General features: G+C 42.9%; 1 protein-coding gene across 1 annotated transcript in view; it reads right to left on the reverse strand.

The window, feature by feature from the left end:
- LOC139760706 (uncharacterized) overlaps window positions 1–25219 on the reverse strand; it is a 30509-nt gene extending 5290 nt beyond the window's left edge. The window contains exons 1-3 of the mRNA XM_071684268.1: window positions 25091–25219; window positions 24637–24722; window positions 1801–1960 (exon numbers count right to left, since the gene is read on the reverse strand). Coding sequence (XP_071540369.1) covers window positions 1801–1960; window positions 24637–24702 — 226 coding nt within the window. The 5' untranslated portion in view covers window positions 24703–24722; window positions 25091–25219. The remainder of the gene's footprint in view (window positions 1–1800; window positions 1961–24636; window positions 24723–25090) is intronic.
- Between the last annotated feature and the right edge of the window lie 1393 nt (window positions 25220–26612).

Genomic DNA, 26612 nt, shown 5'->3' on the forward strand with positions numbered 1-26612 from the left:
ACACCGATCGTTAACGCATGGTCATCACATGATGATTGCTGAACAGCTGTGTCATAGTGTGTCCATTGTTCGAGTTTGGATTTTCAATTGACGCGCCTTTTATTGAAATAACAGGTTTTTTGCACACAATACAACAAAGGAAAATATTTTTTGCGTCGAATAAGAGTTTTCAGGGTCGTTTGGTGTTGCTAGCCATTGTAGCGAACAACATGTGTACCTAACTAGTTTTGTTATGAACAAGTGAATGTGGAGGACTTCACATTCGGCTCCTATCGGTCTAACGTCTATTTTCTTCCTTGTATATTCTGTTTAGAGATAAAGAGAATAAGCCTGAGATTGGTTGAGCCTAAAACTTGAGATCTTTCTTTTAGTATTCTCACGTCTCTTTGATTTTAGACTCTTGTAGACTCAGCTGAACGTATTCAGTAAAATATAAGTATATCATCGATATATCTTACAATGGTAGCGTCTTTATCGATGGTTTCACACAACCCTTGAGAATGCGGCTGACCTGTGAACATCAGACGATCAGAACCGATGCCATTTCTATATTCCAAGCATATGACTTACCTTATTCAGCCCATAACTCTGTCTTATGAAGATTATACAGTGTTCGTGGCTCCGCAAGCCTCTCTCTTTCAGTGACAGGTTCCGCAGAGTTTCCACAGGCAAGGGTCAATCCCAAAGAGGGAACTGATTCAAATAGTCAACTCCACTCTAAGACTCTAAGACTGTCAGTGTCCTTTCAACCAGACATACGAGTTTTTCGCTTTATCTTTCTATACGACCCTTAATCACGATGTACAACTGGTCATATGATGGTTTGACCATTGACCAGATCATTAGTGGTTAGGTGAAAGGTCAGGCCATGGTGGCCAAGGGCCGTACCGTCATGCAGAAGAGACCAATAGCTGGATATTTTCGTGAAGTCATATATCTCGCGGCCTCAGCAAAGTGCAGGATTTGTTTAACACTGACGCACTGGTCATCTGGATGTGATCCATCTATACCTGCCGAGGATCAGCGGCTGTGTGTATGAACGGGAAAATACAGTGACTCGAACTTGGAAGAAAGTTGATCGGCAAAAATAAGAAATAATAAAATCGATGGCACTGTTGCTGACGCCCTCATGGAACAAGAAGAGCAGCCAGAAAATGTTTACGAAAAAAAAGAAATGACCGTATGTGGAGAGCAAGTGGTGAGAGGCCTGGGCTGCTCCATCGCACGTGATGGAGTATGCGATGCTGTAGACATGACTGATAGCTAATTGAAACTAACCGTGGGATCAGGGACACTCTGGAAGACGTGCGTGTTTGGCAGATGAGGCGAGAATAACTGATCCAAGATATAGAGGCTAGAGTGAAAGTTATGACTGACTTAGCGTAGTGAGTAACTGTCAGGATTACGGGTATTGAAGACTCCATCCGCCTTGACATATAGCTGACACAGATGGTTAAACGAGTGATTCGTAACTAGTGTAATGAACGACCCAGTTAGTCTCATCGATATTCCAACAAACGCAGCCAATGGCCTGGTAATGTATGATGATTAACATGACCTTGCTAGCGTGACTGGTGAGGAGGCTAGAAGAGTGACACAACTGAACTGGTTGCTCTTAACGAAGAACTCTGGCTAGTGTGACATATGTCTCTACCAGTGTAACGTGGCCAGTATGTCTGGATCCCCATTGGAGTCGATCAGTGAGTCAGATTACTCGAGCAGTATTTCGCAGGCAAGGCAGGCAGCAGGAGATGTAAACAGAGGAAGTGTAATAAATGAGCAGCAGACAAGAGTCCTCACCTGCCAGACCCAGGAGGGCGGAGCCGACGATGAGCAGGACGTGGTCGGGCGGGTCCTTTTCGTAGGAGTGTGAGGTGATGAAGGTGCCCACGCCCATGAGGATGACGGCCACAGTGAACAAGCAAAGCACGTAGGGCGCCCCTACCACCACGGGCCGCACCTGAACAAGACATGGGATTCATAAGTTTTTTGTAAAGGCAACGTACACACACACACACACACACACACACACACACACACACACACACACACGTTGCGATATGACTGTGAGCTTACACACATAAGAATAAAGACATGATACATATATCTATAGACCTCCGTGGTGTAGCGGTCAGCGTTCCTGACCGTGGTGCATTCACGGTCCACCCAGGGTCGAGCAGATATGTTGTTATCCTGGTCGCGGCAGTCGGTCTACAGTCAACCCAGCTGTTCATCCATCCCTAGGGGTTGGTCATTAAGATGTTTACCTGGCTCAGGCTAGGGTATGTATGTATATCTGGTTAATGGGATGGCCTTGATTATGGCTTCAGCTGCCCTAACAAAAAAGTATATATATATATATATATATATATATATATATATATATATATATATATATATATATATATATATATATATATATTCTCGTTTATTATACTTTGTCGCTGTCTCCGGCTACAGTCAGTAACAGTAACAGGGAAACGTTTGACGCCTTTGAAGTAAGAAGTAAGGGACAGAGACGCAGGTACGGCGGGTATTGTAGTGTGGGACAGGGATACATGTACGGCAGGTATTGTAGTGTGGGACAGGGATACATGTTCGGCGGACTCGAAGGAGTGAGGAAGAGAGAGAGAAATGCGGTGCGGTCGGCCAGGTGTTACTACTGGTGAGTGACATCTCGGGGAAACCCTCACGACCCACGATCTTTCGTGGTGTCACAGAGGGACAGCGGAATCTCTGATGACACCTTCAGCTACCATACACAGTATCTTCACGTGAGTCCAGTGTATTCACAGTATCATACGTTGCCCTGGTCTTGAATGCAGTGAGGGGCTCGATGCTGACAAACGTGCTTGTGTTTATACATGTGGGAGGGACGAGTCGCAAAATGTCAGCACGATCAATATAGATATATGAATTACAGAGACTGGTCGCTGTGTGTTGCTCTTTGATCTTCTAGAGGTCTTCGGGGGTAGCAACACCAGGGGGTAGCAACACCAGGGGGTAGCAACACCAGGGAGTGGCAACACCATGGGGTGGCAACGCTAGGGGTGGCAACACAGACGTTGGAAGGCGTGTGTGTTGTGCAGAATGTCACGAACCGCCGTGCCAGGAAGGACGAGGGAGGGCGTTGATCCAGCGGTGTACCGACTGTTCAAGTGCAGGTGTCATGTGTACAGTGATCCCCTCCCCAACCACCGGCGCACGTGTGCAACATTTCTTCCCTCCCTTTTCAGTACACACACACACACACACACACACACACACGTCCCATAACGAGACACTTGCTAGAGGCCATCCGCTGGCACGCAGGAAGTCACCTCAGGGGACATGTGTCCGCTCACCTTGCCACACCTCTAACTCGGAGCACCTGAACTCATCAACAGTTACGAATATGTTCATACGTCTGCACCGACCAAGCATCTATTCCGCAGTGATCACTGCTGACTGGGGAGACTTAAGCAGCCTGTATTAGTTAATAATCTAGGAAAAGGAAAAAGAAAAAATGAAGTTTGATTCTAGAATTGGTGAGTAGATTGTGAAGAGTGTGCATGACTCAAGCAGAAAGAAGCTATGTAGACAGTGCAGTGAACTTCAGTAATGTCAGATGGAAGGATAATGAAGAAGAGAGAGAAAATATATATCTGACAGGATGTTGCGGTAGTAAAAGTTGAACAAAGAAAAGAGACTTTGAAGGAAGGTTTTGCCCCAAGTGTGAGAGGGACAGGTTGGTACACTGTTAAGATGAATACATACGAGTTAGATTTCGGTCATCTTTAGTTATGCGCTGGAAGCGAGATGTGTCAAAGGTCGAGTGATCAAAGTGTGCGTAGGCACAGGTGACTGGGAAGAGGCTGACTGGAGAGGATGACTCAATTATTTGTCTTCAGTGACTGGGATGAGTTTGGCACAGAGACTTGGGTTAAAACAAGAGAACAGTGGCGGTTTTTGTGCGCAAAAAGGCTGCAGGTAAAAAGAATAGCAGTGAAGAGAAATCGTAATGGATTGATGTGCTGTACATAATTTCTGTGTCGTTTTATATCCTACGGGCATACGGTAGTACACGCTTATTTTGAAAAGGCTAAGCATACGAGAGTCGTTTGGACGGTGTCAGTTTATTTAGGTCAAGAGGTGATTCCCTCCAGGTAATCAAAATTATCAAGGGCTTCAGCAGTCTTGGTCTAAGCATCTGTTTAAAACTAGGTCAGTCTGACATCACCTGTAGTGACAGGTACAGAGTCGTGGGCAAGTAGTCTACTTTGAGTGCGAGAAACAGCTCTCTTCAACAGGACCAAAGGTACAGGAAATAAAAAACATTTTGGATGTCTTTCAAATGAGTTGGGAGTTGGTTACTCCCGCCCTGATGTTTTACTGTCAAGTAATGCCTGGCAACACCTTGATCTTACTTTCCGATTGATTGAATAAAGTTAAACTTCTTATTAACAGACAGCCCAGCCGTGGGCCAATTAGGCCTCCTGTTGTCTGTCTTTCTCATGTAAACTCGTGTAAACTCATGAGTGGACTTAATGTGTTTCCTTACGTGCACCATACATCTCTTGTCCTTTCTGTTATTCCTTTTCTGTTTTTCTCTCTCTCGCCTTATTTTCTCATTCAAGGTATTCAGCTCTCAAAAATAATGGGAGACGAAGCAATGCTGTTTTCACACAGTGAGAGAATAGAATAAGGTAATTGCATCTTGGAGCCAGATGGAATCAGAAATTATATGAGAATGAGGAGATGAGAAAGGAATTAGTTTGTCGAGGGAAGGAGGTAAGGCCTTTGGCATAATGTTTGGTGACAGAGGTGAAGTGATTTTAAGCAGCAGTCTTTGAGATAGGATAGGGAGGAAGAGACTGGTCATATAAATAACGTCTTAAAACAGACAATGTCTGTGTAACGTTTATAGAGCTGGAAATAGTACGTAACAACTAATGGAGAACATCTGTGTAAATTCTAGGTGAGAATACGAATTGCCATATGTATTATTTTACTGATTGTGATAAGCTGAGGTAATCGTCCTTTGCCCGTGTGACGAACTTTGAGAAAAATGTAGGGTTGGAGGCCATGATAGATAACACAAAATTCTGACTTCAACATTATCTATTTATGAGATGTTATTACATGGATCATTACTGGAGATTTCCGTCTGCAACCAACTGTTTGGCTCTTCTGGTTATTCTGCCACGATTTCCTTCTTGTCTGGCAGCATTTCCATCAGACGTCGACGTCTCTTGTACTCTTCCTCTCGTTATTCTCTCCCTATCTTAAGTCTGTTTGGCGGCAGTTTCATCAGCCGTCTTTGTCTTCTTTTGGTTATCCTTTCCCTTACTTGAGCTCGTATTGACGATTTTCGTGTCGCTGTTTCTTGGGATTTTCTTTCTTCTGCCATCTTGGGTATTTTTGTTGTCCGCGAATACTGACTTCAGACCTTGTTTAGGCATCTTATAATCTCTTCATCTACTGTAATGAAGAAGATAAGCTCAGGCAATCGAAATGTTTCGCACAAGGAAATGCAAAGGTGTAAGAAGGTGTGGTCATTTCACGGCTTACCACTTGACGTAGTCCTACGTTGGAAAGCCGTTGAGAACGGAATAACTGTGTCACATTGATAAGCATAAAGCAGGAAATGGCAGTCGGTTTTACCGTAGATGCTGGGGCCCCGTGTCCTCCCAGGTGTCATTGACAGATTCCATCGTTAACTGATCCTCGAAGAAAGAGCCGGTTGCCTCGGAGCTCAAAAGATGAATTAATATACATAACTGAGGCCAGATTCTGCTTATTATAAGCTTTGACGTAACACATTTCATCTTGGATTTTCTCACTCGTACACCTTAGACCAGCTATATAAGTGGCGAGTGATACAGTTAATACACCAGTAAATTCTTGAGCTGTGTCACGTCTTTGAGCATTGCTTACAGATTTACGTTCAGCATCTCAAAGCTGAGATGCATTAGTGGGCAATGTCTTAATCATTATCATACTACTCATTATTGTATGATTAACCCTAGATTCACCTATAGTATATACGGGCATATGTTATTCCCAACCCTAACATGGAAGATAGGATTGGAGAGGGTTATGAATCCCTCTTTGACATGCCACTTGTTTTAGGTCAACACCGTAAAAAAATTTTTTGAGATTTGCCCAGTGTCTTGGAGTAGCCAGATAACAGCCAAACAGAAGGAGAGAAAGACAAAAGGACAAAAAGAGTTTTGTGCTTTTGTTTACAGATTATTTTGCATCTAATGTAATCTGAAAAGGCTGTTGAGACAGGAGCTGTTTCGAAGTGAGAAAAGGGAATCAATGTGGGATTCTGACAGACCATAAGAGCTTAGAGAGGATTTTTGAATCTCATGTAAATGTGGAGCGATTCTGTTTAGGATGTACTGATAGATGAAGAGCTGTCAAACAGACTGTCAACAGGTAGGCAATATGCTGCTATTCTCAACCTGTTAGGAAGGAGAAAAATTCGAGGCCATATGTGTATGTATGTGAGCAGGTGGTAAAGAAGTTGTTTGCAACTTAGTCAAATGTACTGGAGAGAAAGTAAGGTGTGTGATAGTACATCTGGGCGAGCAAATGCACGAGGGAATGATTTCTCATAACTTAGGTGTGGAGTGAGAACAATAAACTCAGAAAGATAAAGATGGTAGCCTGAAATACGGTATTGAGAAGGAGATAGTGGATAAAAGGAAGGAAGGGAAATTTGAGACAGTGCGGTTGCGCGAAAAAGTCATGGAGAAAGAACTGATAAGCATGTTTAGAGCGAAATGGGGGAGGATATAGACGAGCCCACCAGCCATGAAGTAGAAGAACTGGGTGAGGAATCATTTCTGTGAGGGAGGTGTTTGTGTGAAGAATTGTATAGAATTTTGAAACGAGTAAAGGGAACGGGAAGGTTCTTCTGAGTGGAGAATAGGAAGGAGGGTGGTATATTGGGATATATATTCATTCATGTCATTTAAAGTAGCGCTTCAGTTGCGAGATTTTTTTTCCTAGTGTGTGTGGTTCTTGCAGGCAACCGCACCTTGGGGAAGAGCCAGGCGGAGGTCCTAGCAGAGGGCACACGACGCCGGACGTGCTGGGTCCCACACTATAACTTTTTTTTTGTTTGGCTTTCATGAGTGACCGAACGAGACCTGAGCCCCGGACGCTTAACCATATAACTACCAAAGCAGACCGAGCCTGGGCCTGACCTACCCTGGGCTATTGTTACGTTAATCTTAGGTATCCTTACTGAACTTTGCATCAGCATCCGAAAGCGTGCTAAAATGGGAGTGAATTCAAAGACTTACCTTAAAGTACTCAAACAAAGTTAACCTACTGTAACCTTCCCTTATCCTTATCCAGCACAAGTTAAGTTAGGATAAATTTAGTTACCATCAGTTGAATTCTTTTTCGAGACAATTCCCTCGATGTAATCAAGCATATCCTGGGTTGTCTTGGGGAGAAAAGAAAAGCATATCCTGGCCACATTCTGGTAACGGCTGCCACCGGTAGTGACTCCACCGTGATCTTTGCCTCGTAAGCCCAGGTTCCAATGACGTCACGTTTAACCAAAACGCATTTTCACGAAAAATATTCATCGCATGTTTCATTTTCGTTTCGTTCGTCAGAGTTCCATGTTTTCCATCATTCACAGCATTTGACCAACTCTCTAAACTGCCTTCTGTAACTCGCTCTGAAAGATTCCTTCACCTTCAGCTGGGCATATTGTCAGATTCATCAAAGCTTCCGAACCCATCTCGAGCTCCAGCGATGATACATCCACTCTTCGTCACCTCTCATACTAAGAAGCGATAAATTCAGTTCAGGAAAAAAAAAAAAAAGAAAGCTGACCGTTGAAAGTCTGCGTTAAAGAAAGCAAAACGTTTACATCTTCTTGTTCAAACTGTTTATATAGTGTCAGCAGACAGAAGTTGAGGAAGGCGTTGCAATGAGACCTTGAAGTGGGGCTTCACCTTCACTTGAAAAAGTGTATCTCTGCGTCACGTTTCCTATTTCGTCAGGTTTTGTACATTTTGTCTGTAAATCCCAAAATGTCTCAAGACTTGAAGTGTTGGAGGCAGTTTACTGTGGATGGTTAGGGATTATGATTACTGATGACAGGGTTATGATGATGGAGGACATGTGTGTGTGTGTGTGTGTGTGTGTGTGTGTGTGTGTGTTCTACCCACGAGGGAGTGTGAGGGAGGAAGTGAAGTGTTATCACCGTCTTGGCGAAATCTTAAGGTGAAGCAATGTTTTCATGGTGACAACTGACTGTGTGAGCGATGAGGTGTGTTTATGGTGTGAGTAAGCTGTGTGAGTAATGGGTGTTTGTATATGCCGAGAGCTGGTTGTGTGAGTGATGGGGTGTATTCATGGCGAGAGCTGGTTGTGTGAGTGATGGGGTGTATTCATGCCAAGAGCTGGCTGTGTGAGTGATTGGTGTATATATGCCGAGAGCTGGCTATGTGAGTAATGGAGTTTATTCGTGGCGAGAGCCGCGTACGTAAGCGAGGTTCTTCACCACTGCGACCTTTATGAGTAAAGGCGTGTCATCAGTGAGGAAATGCAACACTGACCTCAGTTGAGTAAAAGAGCAAAGGTTTGTCTCATTTGAATAACGGAGGCATTGAAGGATTGTTGCAGTGGAGCGAGTGAGTGAGTAGAGTACTTCACAGTGGAATGAAGAATGTATATTTCTCACAGTGGAGTGAATGGGTGAGATATGGATCACACACTGGAGTGAGAGAGGCTAAACCACAGTTGAGTAAGGGAGAAACTGCTTCAGTGGAGTCACGGAGGGTTTACCAAAGTGGAATGATGGAGTAAGTGGAGTGAGGATAGATTCCCCTGATGGGATGAGATTACTTTATTAGAGATACAAATACACCACAGTAGAGTGAGGGATGCCCGCAGTGGAATTATGAGGTAAGTGGAAGATTGCTTCAGTGGTGATAGGTAGAGACAAAATGTTTGCGAGAGTGGAGTGAGGGATCAACGCCATACAATGTGAGAATGATAGAAGGGCCGCCATACTGAAATGAGAGAGAGAATGAGGAACCACTACAATGAGGTGTGGAGTAACAGAAGGATCGCCACAGAGGAGTGAGTATGTGAGGTTTGGACACAAACGAGTACATGAGGGATGGCCACCGTAGAATAAGCAGTAGCACGTACAGTGAGGGTCATGCACGGGGCAGCAGGAGTGAGGATGGCCATGGAGTCTCCCGAGTTTATAGCACTCCCTCACTCCACTCACACCTCTCCCCATACTCACAACTGTGAGGATGGCTATGGAAGCTCCCGGGTTTATGGCACTCCCTCACTCCACTCACACCTCTCTCCATACTCACAACTGTGAGGATGGCTATGGAAGCTCCCGGGTTTATGGCACTCCCTCACTCCACTCACACCTCACTCCCTACTCACAGCTGTGAGGATAGGGGTTGCATCTACGAATATGAAAGATCATCCACCTCAACTCAAGAGATCGCAAATCTCTTTCCTGTTGTATGAATCCTCCGCTGCTGGGGTGGCATGATGATAACAAAATCTGGCCATTGTCTTTTTACCCTCAGCTGGTTGAAGTTGACTGTGTGAGGTAACGGGATATTTTGTGCTATTTTGTTAACACAAAAAGTTTTTTTTTTATACCTCACCCTCTTCATGATACTCATTCGAAAGTTTTACGTCTCTTGGAGTTCGCGTAGCTTCGCGACAATTCGGGAAATTGCATAAGCATTTAATATCATTTAGAAGTAAACCATTTTTCTAAGTCTTGCTAAACAGATTATCTGAAGTATACTCTGGTTGATCACAAAGAATAAAGTAAGAAATGTCTTGAAAAAGATTTGACGTTCGAGGTAAAAGTCGACTTCGAAGTGATCAACTACACTGAATAAATCTTAAGTATTATATTTTCAATAGAAGAATATCAGACTTAACAAACCGTCATGTAAAGTGTTGGTAGAGTCATAGTAATCAGCTGTGTCGTCGATGTCTCGTACAACAAGGCGCAATACTAGACACACGAAATTCACAAGAGGAAGACGCAACTTCTTTGCGCTGTACTCTCTCTCTCTCTCTCTCTCTCTCTCTCTCTCTCTCTCTCTCTCTCTCTCTCTCTCTCTCTCTCTCTCTCTCTCTCTCTCTCTCTCTCTCTCACACACACACACACACACACACGCAGACATACTTACAGTCACACACAGACATACATACTAGAACACCAGTTCAAAAGATGGGGTCCTCACGGGTGTGAACCCCCCACTCTCCGTACGGTGTATACACATCAGTAGGTAGTCACACGTACGTACAGACTGGTAGATACAGGTGACTGTATGTATTGTCCTACAGAGGAGGTGCGGATAATTCTTCGTCACGTTACCGTATCGTATTATTTGACGGAGGAGTTGCCGAGTATTCTCTCCATTACGTGCCCGTATTCTATACGTCACGAGCAACGACAGTGGTACAAGGCGCTCCTCCTGGTAATCTTGGCCGGTGGTGTTTCTCAGCCGGATTTGCCCGACGGCCGCCGCATCCGGCCATCATCCGGCGGGTCTTTGTCCACCGCGACCTCCTTCTTACCCCCTACAGGTGTACACAGACTGAGGATCTCTAGAGAAAAAAACTCGGTTATCTCAGAGCGGACAGCCTGCCACACACCCGCTGGAAACCCCCGCGCCGCACCTCCGCTTGAGAAAGGCTGATCTCGACGACCTTCCCAGACCTGGTCATAATGGACGAGAGTTCAGCCTGCATCCAGCAGTCACCCGCTGCAATGGCTCCTTCTGCAGTGACTCCTTCTGCAGTGATTCCTAATGCAGTGACTCCTTCTGCAGTGATTCCTGATACAGTGACTCCTTCTGCAGTGATTCCTGATACGGTGACTCCTTCTGCAGTGATTCCTGATACAGTGACTCCTTCTGCAGTGATTCCTGATACAGTGACCCCTTCTGCAGTGATTCCTGATACGGTGACTCCTTCTGCAGTGATTCCTGATACAGTGATTCCTGATCCAATGGTTTCAGCTGCAGTGACTCCTTCAGTGACTCCAGATGCAGCGACTCCTACTGTAGTGGTTCCGACTGCAGTGAGTCCTCCCACTATGGCTACAATTGCAGTGACTCTTGCCACAGTTGCTCCATCTACAGTGACTCCTGGTGCAGTAACTCCAGTTACGGTGACTCCTGATACAGTGGCTCCTACTACAGTGACTCTTGATGCAATGGCTCCTGCTACAGTGACTCCTGATGCAGTGTCTCTTACGATAGTGACTCCTGCAGCAGTGACTCCTTTCACAGATGTTCTCTCTACTATGACTCCTGCTATGGTAACATATTTTTGCTGTAGAAGAGGTGAGAAGCCTCAGAACAAGTTCAGCCTTAAGAACCTTTGGCTCCTTGTCTTTTATTATAGGAACCGACTTCGAACGAGCGAAATCATGCCTCAGTCACGGCCAAGGGTCCGTCCAAGACCTAGTGCAAGGGTTCCTAGATCTTTGAATCTGTCGACCCCCATCACATACATTGAGCTCTTCATCGACCGCCAGTCACATCCTCGGTAGATAACTTCATATATATAAATATATGTATGTATATATATATATATATATATATATATATATATATATATATATATATATATATATATATATATATATATATATATATACACACACACAAATATGTAGAACAAAACTAGCTGATGGAAAATATCTTTTAATTGAAGTTTATATCCTTAATGAGATGGATGGGCCCAATTATAATCATTAGGTAATAGTTTTCCATCTTATATTACGAATAGAAACTAGCTCTTCCTTCTCTTTATTTCATATACGTTGAACTATTTAAGTTTTTATGGTTGAAGTTTTGTGACACTATAATTTTATCGACCCCCTGTCGACTCCAAGGTGTTTATCGACCCCTTGTCGACTCCTACACGTTCATCGACCCCCTGCACAGCTCCATCGACCCCTGAGAGTCTAGAACGACCATTTCGGTAACCACTGCCCTTGTGGGAGTGACACATGCTCACAGCTCACGAGACCAGTGGCCGAAACTCTCCCATCTTCTTGCTAACATGTCTCGTGAGTATCGACTGGAGGGGAAGGTATGTATCGACGAACAGCGAGAAGCAGAGAGAGAAAGAGAAAAAAAAAAGAAATATTGCTATCTAGAAAGCAGTAACTTATGCAACACCCTGTCAAATACTTCGGAGATGTCAAAGGTCACAATGAAAGATTCATCCAACTCCATGAGAGAGGAGAACAAGAGATGAGTCACATGGGAGAGGAGAACAAGAGATGAGTCACATGGGAGAGGAAATCACCACGGAAGGCCTTCAGGTGATCAGAAAGAAGGAAATGGAACTCTAAGTGTGTGACAAAGTGAAAGCAAAGGATAATTTCAAAGACTTCGGAGATGGCAGAAGTTAGAGCAATGACGCGACAACTGAAATGGTTAGAAACCGTCTTCTTTCGCAGGGATGGACTGCACCAAGACATGCTTACAAGATGATGGGGAAGTTTAGGTTAGCAAATTGTCGAGATAAGGGAGCAAGAATCGGCACAAGGAGAGACAAAGTCCCTCAAGACTCGAAGAGATAAACCACGTAGGTCATGCGCCTTGCTCACTCGAAAGACCCTTTGTGAGGCAATGAAAGGACAGAGCTTATTAGGTCTACGGGGAGGAAGTAAGGATTTAGGACAAGACGCGGCATCACCTACATAGGTGTTAGGGAAGAATCGGGCACTGTTGAGAGCACCGTTATCAGTTGGAGAGTCCGCTAGAGATTGATCAGGTGGGAGGAGGAGGTTGAAGTACATATTCTTGGCGCTGCTTTCGGTAAAGAACCAGAAAGATTTGTCAATAGAAGTCGCGTCAACACACTTTCTTTATATGAAGACGTGCTTGACTCTATGAGTAACAGCTTAGCAATGACCCGCACAGAGATGAAGGAAGAATGAAAATTCGGGTGAAGAGAAGGTTTCTGGACGGTACGGTCTGTCCTTGGTGTGACAGCCGTCAGAGCAAGGGCGATCAAACTGTAATATTTAGGCGGAGAAAGATCTGATGGAAGATGGGATGCAGGAATACGTTGCAGCCAAGACTGACTTCCTATACTGAGTTTCTGCAGTGAGGAAAGTAGTGAAGAGGAAAGTGTCTTCTTCATCGTTATGAATAATGTGAAGTGAGAAGGTTGTGAGTTAGAGAGAAAGTTGTGAGATCGGTTAGAGAGAGGAGGTTCTGAGATCTGAGTTAGAGAGAGGGTTCTGAGATTTAGAGAGAGGGTTCTGAGATAGAGAGAAGGTTCAGAATTAGAGAGAAGGTCCTGAGTCAGAGAGAAGGTTCTGAGACATCAGTTAGAGAGAAGGTTCTGAGATAGAGAGAGAAGGTCCTCAGACATCTTTTGGAGAGTATTATGAACCTATGATGAACATGTGACGTATGAATTATCAACGCCTCAGGTTCACCATCAGTCATGGTGGTCACTGAACTTTTTCCGTAAGTAGAAAGTCCAGACTTGAGACCCAGGATTGGCCTGGATAACAACCTTTTATCTTAGGACATAAAAGTGACCAATCCCGAGAGAGCTCAGAAAAGCCCACTGCAGGCTAGTTCAGATGTGGAATTCCGCCCTGATGCACACGTGGAATTCGGGTCAAAATTCTCTCTCTCTCTCTCTCTCTCTCTCTCTCTCTCTCTCTCTCTCTCTCGGTACCCGTGAACCAGTCCTGGCTGCTTCACAACGACCCGACTCTTGTCAAGCTTGCCTTGATCACATGTCACATATATATATATATATATATATATATATATATATATATATATATATATATATATATATATATATATATATATATATATATATATATATATATTTCGTTGTTTTTCTGTATTCGTTCAGATTGTGTAGGATTTTGTACTTTCACTTTCCTACGCCGCAGTGAATCTCGCGAAGCCACTGATGTGAAGTCACTGATCACCGTGTAAACGTCAGTGATATTCACAGCAACCACCAGTCTGCTTGTAGGGCGTTGTAGCGCTGGTAAGTCCAATAAAAAGCGTAACTTTGGCATAACTTTGTGTACAATGACCTTGCCTTACCGGAGGAGCGAGATTCCTCATTTAACGATGTCTGTGGCCATTAATCATCCGGGTCTTAGTGTGAGGTTGATATGTCACACAGGATCCACTCATACTACCCGATCCTTCTTCAGGAGATGGTATTATGTAGGGAGAAATCCGACATCGTTAACGATGATTGTGTTTTTCTTTAACATATTCCGGCTGGAATCATTGGGTCAGTTTGATCTGGATTTTATGGTCCAGCTGATGAACGATTTATACATCGTGCTGGTATTAGTCAGTTTATTTGAGGCCAGGCGGACTTTTTTTTTCGTTATCATATCATTTTTCATGATTTACTTAGATCTGTAGCCGCCAGATAATATAGGCAATATGTTAGTAGCTTTACTGGTAACTTGAAGTGTAATTTGGTGGACTAGATCCCATCCCTTGGGATTTTCAGAGATGGTGCCTTTTGGGACAAGGTTGTGGGACTACCTCAAAAGTGACGTTCCCTCCGGGTAATCCAAGGCCCCCCTTTGGTCCTTCCATCACCACACGACATCCAGCGTGCCTCCAACTCTCTCCTAAAACTTTTGTTTCCTCAAAATTCTCTGCTGCAACATGACCTCCTGGGAACTGTGGACAACGAAGATTTCAACATACTATAAAAAAAAGATCTAGTCATCTTTATTGTCTATGATGAAATTAGCTCAAGGAAAATTCAACTCGCTGGGTAACTTGAAGAATTATTCCACTCAGCTGATACATCAGCCGATACAACTAATTTGTTGCTCGATAAAGCTGATGTAGCACCCAATACGGTACAACAAACCCGCCTCCAGTTTATTTGGATAAAAGAGAAAAAAATATAAGGTACAATCGGAGCCTGCAGGTTTTATTGAAAGGCTGCGCGTGATCTGACTCCAGAAGGGGCGAACAGCATTCACTACCTTCTCATTCTTATTCCCTTGTGCACGATGGTACGACCCTTGGGTGTAATGGAAGTCCACGCTATTATACTCAAGGATCGTACCATAGTGCTCAGGTGTCGTCGCATCATCGTGCTGTTGAGGTTAAGTATGAACGGGTGATCTTATGGTACAGGTTCGAGAATGTTTTGATCAATTTCAGTGACGCGACCCAGACCTGAGTCCTTGGTAATGGACAGTATGTGTAGGGAAGCTTGTACGATAAGGCCTAAGGGGCATAGTCCCTCCTGGATACAAATGGTGCCAGGAACTGGTGAACGATGGATTTTACATACACACATGAATACGTGTGCAGCAGCAATGACACTCGTCATCAATTGAAGCAAACTGTTTTACTTCTGACGAAACGTTGAGGCTATCATGAGTCTGCTGGTTCTGTTGTATGCAGTCGTTGTGATCGGGGATTCTCATCCCTCATCTTCCTGTTATCAAGCTTAGTGTCGCCGGCAGCAGATCCCGTGACGTCCATCAAAGATTTACAAAATAACATCGTGAGTTATAGCGCTTTTCTGATTCCGGCGTCATTTACACCGAGGCTATGTTCGCACCTGCGCTTTATGAGCGTAAATCGTTCTTGAACTCTTACACGTACCTGAAGTGCTCGATTATGAAGTTGAGAGTGACACTCAAAAACGTGACAAACAAAGTTTCTGTGGAATATTTAGTTACTGATATGATATTCAGGATATACGTATTCGGTAAAGATTTTACAATCTCTATAGTTGATGAAAGATATAACGTTCTTTGTACATCGCAGCCAGTGAGCCCTCAGCGTTGTATGCACACCTGCATGCTGATAATATGTAGCATCATCCAGATACCCACAATTCTTCCCACCTGCTCTGCTTGCCGCTCGACATGTTCCTGAGGATGATCCGATGGATGTAAATCGAAATCCTGAGACGAACCTTGGAGCCAAGTATCTCACAGAACCACCCTAGCCATGTTAAAACAGGAAGAGAGGAGGGTGAATGGTTTCAGTTGCAGGTGGTTATGCAAGGGGTATATAAAGTCACCGTTGCTATTCAGTTTGTTTATGAATGGGAAGGTAAGAGAAGTGAATGTATGAATCTTGGAAACAGGGGCAAGCATGCGATCTGTTGGGGTAGGTGGCCTGTGGGGTGAGTCAGTTGATTGTTGATAACACGGCGTTGGTGGCTGATTCGAGTGAAAACTGCAGAAGCTGGTGTCTGAGTTTGGGTAAGTGTGTGACAGGAGACTATTGAGAGTATATATAAATAAAAGCAATGTTATCAGGTTAGCAGTAAGGAGAGAAAGTACTTTGGAATGAGAATACGAATGGAAAGAACATGGGGGAAGTGGATTATGTTAAGATACTTGAGAGTGGTCATAGCAGCGAACGGAACCATGGAAGATGAAGTGGTCCACAGGTTGGATGGAGGGCACAGACCCTGGGAACATTGAAGAATGTGTGGAAGAGGAGGTCATTGTCTTTAAGGAAAATATGTAGGTGTGTTGATGATATCGCAGTCCAGTTCGGTGCTGTATGATGGATACGAGGCGTGGGCCCTAGCCAAGAATGTGAAGAAGGTCGATATGTTGGAAATGATATGGTATGCTGAAATGGTTTAGACATTTGGAGAGGATGATGAGTGAGTGTACTCTAACTCCACAGGGGTTCACATGCTACCCTCGCTGCCTGCTTCAGTACCGTGTAAGATATGATCCTTTTAACATCCTCTGGTGCTCTGTATATTTTCCTGCATCTGTGATTTGTTGCTGTTTGCTTCAGAAGATGTGTTGAAACACACGAAAGCGATTAAGCAAATTTTCCTGCTTTGATTTTCCTTCGTAGTCTACAAGTTCATCTGCGATCGTCACGTGTCTGCTTCGTGAGTATATATATATATATATATATATATATATATATATATATATATATATATATCAACGTGACCGTATTGCGATATAGTCTTTTATGCAGGATTAGACGTTAAGGTGGTATTCATTACATTTGCTCCATCAGTTTATTGTCTTCAGTGGATAAGCAGGAAATTTGTGGTTGTTCGTGTGTCATACCGTTTGACAGTATTTTGTTTTATGAACAACACAGTTTCATTATGTCTGCTGAAACGTAAAGTTTTTATGCTGTTAATATTTCTCAACGTTTTTGATCAAGTTTGCTCACCTGACAGACTTTTCGGTACCGCTCGAACACTAAAACAATATGGAATGGAGTGGATTCCTTTCTGTGCTTCTACGGTTTTCTGATCATTTGTTTGGTTACGTGGAAGTTGAGTCTTACTAAGATCGACCCTGAAGACCTAAGTTCATCCAGTGCCAATTTCTGGTTATGCGGGTCGTGGGAGACTCTGTATGTGCCGGAGGGAAAACTGTATAGTTGGACTCCCTTCAGTGTATCCTGTTTTAAGTTACTGAACCTTTTTCCCACCATTTTCAGAATGCTTAAGAGTGGCCTGAATTTGCCGCAGAGCACGTTCTAATTTGTAACGCGTCTTTATGAGGATATAGCGTTTTTACATGATTATGCCGAGGGTCTCGCCTGTGTAGTTTTCAGGTGCAGTGACCCTTCAGGTAGATCTAGGTTACCTTTGTGACATTTAGTCGCCTGTTATTGAACCATAAAAGCTCAATGGAAAGATTTTCTTTCATCTCTACAGAGGAAAAGTCATGCATGTTTGCGAGCGTCGGTGCGGATGTCTCTCTGATACCCAGGCTTGGTTATTTCTAAACTTCTTTTTACTTTATTGGATAAGTCAGTTGAGTGTTTCAAAGTGATGTTAGGCGATTGGTAAATGTTAGACTCATATACGTATTAGAAATAATATTGGCATTATCATATTACAATTATTTATACAGAATCATATACACATTTCGGCTTTGATTTTACATTTTGTTCAGAATTCATTTCCATTTCTTTTTTATTCCATTTTACACAAAGAGTCACCAGTTTTAGTCCGTTTTAAGCAAAAACCTTTTTACAACCCAGTCGCTAGATACGATGCACCACACGCTGTGGAGTTCTTCATGGTTGAGTCACTGTTCAAAAGATCCCCTTTTGTTCCGGTCATCATTACGGCCACATTTGCCATGGGATGACAGTCCTCGTGAGCACTGTCTGTGAAGAACATATGCTTTCAAAATAATCGTAAATATAACGATTTGAATGCTTCCTTGTCTTGTAGAGTCACTGACAGCATAATGGACAAACAAGCTCGTCTCAAAAAGACATCTGGATGTTTACGAGTCCAAACACCAAGCTAACCACACAAGGCACGAAGCCCGACTGCCTATGATCCCCTGTCGTACCTTCAGGCGTGAGAAGGCGATAAGATGCCCTGAATCCCCTCGGTTGTCAGTATTATCTGGATTGACGTGTCTTTAAGAGATTAGTGTTTCCGCTCAGTGGCCATCAGTAGATGGTGTACACTTCAGAGATAAGTGATGTTAACATCTGGCACGAGAATCATCTCTGTCGAGTGAATGGATATGTTATCATTGTGGGTGGGATCCTATTCCCTTTGAGGGTGAGATATTCGGTATCGTGTTAAAACTGAATGTTAATATCAGTGACTTTTATCATTGCCTTTCAGTGTGTAATGATTTCGTCTACAGATCATTTTCCAGATGCTAATATGTCACTCACGAGGAGTGCCAGTATACAGCACCAACATGAATCAAAAGAGTTTACTCTCCAGATCAGTTGCAGCTTTAGATAACTGTCTCGTACCCTCACTAAAGGCTACTACAAAAGATATCCAGTAAGTAAATATTTGTAACCCTCTTTATTAATAAGAGACTTGATATCCTGATTTATTGAATCATGATCTGTAGAGTGACACTTTTAAGACGATTTGTATAAGGTTTTACGCTTTCAAGCTCAGGAAATCTCTTTGTCTCCTTAATCTAAGGCAATAGTCGCTTACTTTTATGTATCACAAAATCTGATTTCCACTTTTTCTGGAAGATTTTATCATTTTTGGTTTATAACAACACTAAACCCTCTCATTCTCGAGATATTTTCGTAGCTACTGTTCCATGATATGACCTCAGGTCTTGTTGTTTACACTGGAGTTATTTTGTTAATGCTTTATCTCTTATAAAAACCCTTTGGTAACTGGATGTAATGAGACTCAGTGAGACTAAACCATGGATGGCTTGGTGGGAAGACTATCCAGTAGTCTTCAGTACTTTTTTTCCTCTAGACCTCACAAGAGTTCCTCAGTATCAGTCTTTTAACACCGCCTGGGAAAAAGATAACCTACGTCATTGTGAAAGTTCTTCCTCTCCCTCCGTGAATTTACAGGAAGACCTTTCTGAGGGGGTCTTCCCTCCTACCTTCCCCTCCGAGGCGCCGTTCAAGAGAACCTGTGAATTACCAACAGTCGTGTTTACGGGGTTAGAGAGGAGGTTCTTGGAACGCATTGGCAGCGTTGCTTTGGGAACTGGAGTGGATTTTCTCACTGGTGGCGGGAGTTGAGGACCTGACCAACCCTCGAATTCTGCGGCCACTATTGGGATTGGCTCTCCTGTTAACAACCCAAGAAAAAGCTTTCCCTGCAGAATGGCAGGTTGCAAGAGCCATCCTGCGGCACCATATTATTATTATCATTATTATCATTATTATTATTATCATTATTATTATCATTATTATTATTATTAGTATCATTATTGATATTATTATTATTATTATCATTATTATTATTATTATTATTATTATTATTATTATTATTATTATTATTATTATCATTATTATTATCATTATTATTATTATTAGTATCATTATTGATATTATTATTATTATTATTATTATTATTATTATTATTATTATTATTATCATTATTATTATTATTAGTATCATTATTGATATTATTATCATTATTATCATTATTATTATTATTATTATTATTATTATTATTATTATTATTATTATTAATATTATTATCATTTTTTTTTATTATACTTTGTCGCTGTCTTTTTATTATTATTATCATTATTATCATTATTATTATTATCATTATTATTATCATTATTATAATTATTATTATTATTATTATTATTATCATTATTTTGTTATTATTATTATATCATTATTATTGTCATTATCATTATTATTATTAATATTATTATTGTTGTTATTAATATCGATACAGGTTAATATTCTTTGATCAGTGACGTCATTCTCCAGAATCAGATGTCATATTTTGTTAAGAGAAATATCGTCTTGAACTGTCTTCACTTTGCCAAGGAATGGATATCCTTGACACTCCCAATTTTTAGTCATCTATATTGTCTCGCACTCAGACGTGTCTCATCACTGTGGTGGATGAAGGGAACAGAAAGAATGGGGGGGGACATGGTAAATGCAGACAGCGTACATAAATCTAAGGGTTAGTGTGATAGATAATGTTCAAGCGACGGGAAGCCACGAATGTAAAACTCTCCGAATAGTACAAATAAGTAATTACACACACACACACACACACACACACACACACACACACACACACACACTGTTTAGAACTCGTGGTGTGTTTTGATATATTTCCTATAAGCTGTTTTATGTAGTTCTTACAAGAGAAATCCTCTAATCCGCTTATAATCTGGTGATTAAGCAATTTGTTTCGACGCGCATCACATTAAACAGGACGTTGAGTCGCTACGCTCACGTCTCTTGCTCAACAACTGCTCCCGTGTGACAGGCGGAGTATGAAAAGTGCGAGAACACTGGGTCAGAGACCGGGGGTCGATCCCAGGCTCGGGTTATTGACCCTCAGACACGATACCAACAAAGTCTAATGATAGATAGATAATTGTAGACTATTCACGTGTTATGTGTGAAAGATATTACCTATATAGAAACTTCACAGTTATTTCATAAAACATCTATATTTTCTCTTAAATTACTTCGTTATACTGAAATATATCTTCTTGTATGTTATATGGAATTAAGCAAATGTTTAGTAACTGTCCAAATATACGAGCATACTGTTTATATATTCTTGTTTGTTAGGGAGATTGTTAGAGAAATAATGATAAAATGCTTTTTCTGTTTAGATTAGTTTTACTTTCGCTTTGCGTAATTGGTTTTCTTTGATGTAAGATTCTGTGGAAAGAGAGTACCTGAAGCAATACTTTGACACGTTAATATCCAATGAACTTCCAAAGAACTGGTGAAATTAGGAAAAGATTAAATCCTTTTAAATTTTCCATAAGTTACTGTATTTCTTTGGCTCCGGATATTCACAGAGAACTGATTTTCTTTAACTTCCTTGAATACGGCTTTAACATGTTAACGCCTTCCTGGCTGACGACGCCGTTAATTCGAGAAGACATTTTAAGCCGATGTGATTTTGGCACCACTATTCTAGGCCTCAGCCATGTAGTACAAATTAAGACAATTTCAGACGGCAGTCAGGATGTTTAGACCAACTGACCGGGAGATCCCGACAAAGGAAACTTCTGAGGATTAAGGTGAATGTATAAGAGAGAGGGAGTTAGATGGAGTCGAAGTAGCTACGGGGGAGTGATATGTCTCCCCTTGGGCCCCGCTCGCCATAACCTGAAAGTTATAAGCGGAATTTATCATCAGCCATCAGGGACACCGGTGACGGGTGGCTAACGGGACAACCATGAAACTGATGTCTGCCCGTCAAGCGAAATTGTAATCTGTGAGCTGCTCATCACGGTACCAACGCTGACTCCTTTCCAACCAGCGAAACTGAGTGATAGGAGCCATCAGCGCTCATACAGGATCCCTTAAGAGCTCAAACAGGATATCTGAACGTTTATACAGAATCTCTGGACGTTCAAACAAGATTCGTAAACGTTCCTACAGGATCCGTTAACTCTCAAATATGATCTTTAAATGTTCATACAAGATCCGTAAACTTTCAAGCAGGATCTCCAAACGTTTATACAGGATGTCTAAACGTTCATACAGGATCTTTAAAAGTTCATACAAGATGTCTAAGTGCTCGAACAGGGGTGGTAAACACTCATAAAGGAACCCTGAACGTTCATACAGAAACCTGAACGTCTATATTGTAACCTTGAACGTCCATACATGAAGCCCGAACGTCCATACAGGCACCATCGTCCACACAGGCACCAAGAACGTCCATATAGGCGCCATGAACGTCCATACAGGCACCATGAACGTCCGTACAGGCACCATGAACGTCCATACAGGCACCATGAACGTCCATACAGGCACCATGAACGTCCATACAGGCACCATGAACGTCCATACAAGCACCATGAACGTCCATACAGGCACCATGAACGTCCATACAGCACCATGAACGTCCATACAGGCACCATGAACGTCCATACAGGCACCATGAACGTCCATACATGCACCATGAACGTCCATACAGGCACCAAGAACGTCCATACAGGCACCATGAACGTCCATACAGGCACCATGAACGTCCATACAGGCACCAGGAACGTCCATACAGAACGTCCATACAGGCACCATGAACGTCCATACAGGCACCATGAACGTCCATACAGGCACCATGAACATCCATACAGGCACCATGAACGTCCATACAGAACGTCCATACAGGCACCATGAACGTCCATACAGGCACCAGGAACGTCCATACAGAACGTCCATACAGGCACCATGAACATCCATACAGGCACCAGGAACGTCCATACAGAACGTCCATACAGGCACCATGAACATCCATACAGGCACCAGGAACGTCCATACAGAACGTCCATACAGGCACCATGAACATCCATACAGGCACCAGGAACGTCCATACAGAACGTCCATACAGGCACCATGAACATCCATACAGGCACCAGGAACGTCCATACAGAACGTCCATACAGGCACCATGAACATCCATACAGGCACCAGGAACGTCCATACAGAACGTCCATACAGGCACCATGAACATCCATACAGGCACCAGGAACGTCCATACAGAACGTCCATACAGGCACCATGAACGTCCATACAGGCACCATGAACATCCATACAGGCACCAGGAACGTCCATACAGAACGTCCATACAGGCACCATGAACATCCATACAGGCACCAGGAACGTCCATACAGAACGTCCATACAGGCACCATGAACGTCCATACAGGCACCAGGAACGTCCATACAGAACGTCCATACAGGCACCATGAACATCCATACAGGCACCAGAACGTCCATACAGAACGTCCATACAGGCACCATGAACATCCATACAGGCACCAGAACGTCCATACAGAACGTCCATACAGGCACCATGAACATCCATACAGGCACCAGGAACGTCCATACAGAACGTCCATACAGGCACCATGAACGTCCATACAGGCACCATGAACATCCATACAGGCACCAGGAACGTCCATACAGAACGTCCATACAGGCACCATGAACGTCCATACAGGCACCATGAACATCCATACAGGCACCATGAACGTCCATACAGGCACCATGAACATCCATACAGGCACCATGTAATGCAGTAGTCAACTTAAGATTAACTGTTGATGTTGAGTCCATCAATAGTTTATTAAGAGGACTTCAACAGAGCCTCTCTTACATTGCCTGCGAAGTATACAGGGAACATAGTCGACTCATCGCTCCCATGTATTGAGAGTCTATAGTTGTTTCGATAATGCCTCGCCTTCATCCTGACTACAGTCTGAACGCCTTAGCTTTGTTCAACAGATGGGCGATATGCCTCACTGAATGTGACCTCTGTGTGTGATGACGCTGACCTGGAAATGTACCTTTAAAGCGCCTCTGTTTGAAAAAAAAAAAAGTATTTTTAAAGAGTAAACCACAACTTGGAGGCACTGAATGTACTGGTGATATACAACTTTCTCCTCGAGATTGTGTGGGGATGGAGGCATGATGACGGCATCATTTCCCTGCATGACTGACCCCGTATCATTGAGTCACATCCCATCATCCGTTCGTTATCCTATGTATGCATGATGACATGTGACCATTACCATATCTTTTCCAGTTACCATTTATTACACTATTATTCTTAAGTTGGGAAGGATATACGATGGTCTTTATTGCCTTGCCTTTCAACACGAGATAAACGTAAGGTATTGAGGTAAGTCCCAGGTTTTTATCAGTGTTTCTGTAAGTTTACGTAACATAAGAAAGTAAGACTATAGAAACTACAGGTAGCCTAGTGGTTCATACGAGGCAGCTCTTATTCATATTCAACCATTTTTATCAGTCATGTGAAAGACCCTCTCATCATCTGATCACGTGTATTCACAGAGGTAAAAATACAGGGTGCTTCACATGTTCGTGTTCAGAGTTCACTATTTTCCCTCTGTTCAACAAATGTTCAAACTGTGCGCTTCAGGGATATGTGAATGCCAGTTCATGACATGCAATTCGAACATTTGTTGAATAAAAAAGTTATATAGTCAATCCTGCCTTTCAATCCGGACTTTTGAAACAATTTGTACACACCATCGATCATCGTATCTCTACCACTGCCGCATCCCTGACCCCCAGGGTTGTTTAGGGAAGCACTGAACAAGGTCGGGAAGTCACGAACACGTCGCTGATATCAACAGTGTTAACACCTTAAACCAGAAGCATAACGACTCTCTTACCCGCGGGGGCTGGGAGGGGACGTCTACGTGGCGACGGTAGATCGAGCTGTTCTGCGTTGACATCATCTTCTGTCCTCAGCCTGGAACTGGAAGCAAGAAACAAGAGAGTCACTAGAATATTCACCCAGTGAGCTTTTGGAAAACGTTTAGGAAACGTTAATATGTCACTCATTCCCTTTTCTCATACACTGATCGTAAAATCCCTTTTCTGCTCCACTGATTGTCATATAATCTACCATAGTCTAAAGTCTTTCCGTCTCATATTCCATGAGAAAATTGATGAGCACTGACTCCTGAACATAATTATATATGTGATTGTCTATATATCATAAAGTTCATCTTGAAATCCGGAATAGATAGAATGGGAATCCAGGTGCAAAATTCCCATTTACGCACACCTCGCCAGGCCTCATGTCCTATGTGAGATAAGCCAAATCACGACCAGCTTCCTTACCTTAACGGTCAGAGTGTTCCTCGTTGCCAGCGTCCTTTCCAATAGGGCCAACATACACAGAGACAAGCTAACAGAAGGTGTGACTCGTTCTATGACACCATCAGGAGGTGACTGTGGACGCCCACCACCGACACCACGAACATGAGGAGCCACAGGAAACCGACATCCTCTCTGAGTAAAGTGACTCACTGAAAATGCCACGTTCAGAAGTGCCAAGCCAACACTCACTGGCACACTAGGGTTCTCACTGGGTACAGTGGAAGGACTGGCTTTCGGATATGGAACCAACGAGAGTTCGTAAGAAGTGTCAATATTTGCTGTTCACACACACACACACACACCTGTCATAAGCTAGGGTACAGGCGTGGTACATACATACAAGATTAAAGGTGGTGCAACATGAGTGTAAGACTCTAGAGTTGTAGACCCTGTCAGAAACACAAATAGTAATCACAACAGCAATCACGAAAAAAGGAAAACGCATAGTAGCAAGAAGATTATAGATACCATACACGATGTACCAGCTGGAAGGTTATCATGTATGGATTAAGTTTCATCGTGTGGTAAAAAGAAGACGTAAAAAGAGCAGAGATGAAACCCGACTCCATGAGGTGATACAGTCATGAAAACTACATAGAACTTGAGAATCTCGCTGGTATCATGAACTAGGGAACAGAATTCAGTAGCCAGGAACCAAAGCATCGTGGTTCCATGTAGTTTCCAATGGAAGAGTAGGAAAGTGGGTACCTGTGACCTCAAATATAGAGCGAAGGTTAAGAAAGAAGGAGGATGTGGTTCAATAAAAGATTTTTGGAAAGCGAAGGAGCTTAGCTCTGTGCTATGGAAGGAGCAAATGCAACACCCCAGCCCGCCATCATTTATAAGGAAAGAGAGCAAGCAACGAGTATAGTGGATAAGACGACAGGATCAAAAAGACGTCTTAGCAGACCATCGAAAACTTTGCCATAAGTTCGTCAGGAGTAAATTGTCAGTTAAAAAACAGTTGATAACACTAAAGGGCACAGAGGGAAGAGTTGCCCAAGAGCACTTGTGAGGAACTGAATGACTAGCTCACGAGTGTTTTCACTGAAGGAAACAATCGTAGCAAGAAAAGAAATAAACAAACTAGTTTTAATGCAATCTCTCCATATGTGCTGAAGTCGTGCACAGATATATTTGATGAGGCGCTTGAATTGTCATTTAAGGTTTCGCTAGAGAAAGGTACACAGTGCCATGGGAGTGGAAAAGGGCAAACGTCATACCATTTTCTGGAAAGGACGCTTGGCTCTAGACATGTCTTCTTGACGACCGTTTTCTGTAAAGTCTTGGGAAAAATGATGAAAACAACAACAAATGGGTGACTACTTGCATAAGATGAATTACCGAAGTGAGGAACAACGCGGTTTCAGGGAAAGGATAACCAAGAGTGACGAACTTCTTAGATTGCCATGAGAGTGTGAGCTTTGTTCTGAATAGAAGAGAAGACTGGGTGAAGCGTCTGTATCTGAACGTCCAGAAAGCA

This window comes from Panulirus ornatus, chromosome 37 (genome assembly GCF_036320965.1).
Source record: "Panulirus ornatus isolate Po-2019 chromosome 37, ASM3632096v1, whole genome shotgun sequence".
Taxonomy (NCBI): domain Eukaryota; kingdom Metazoa; phylum Arthropoda; class Malacostraca; order Decapoda; family Palinuridae; genus Panulirus; species Panulirus ornatus.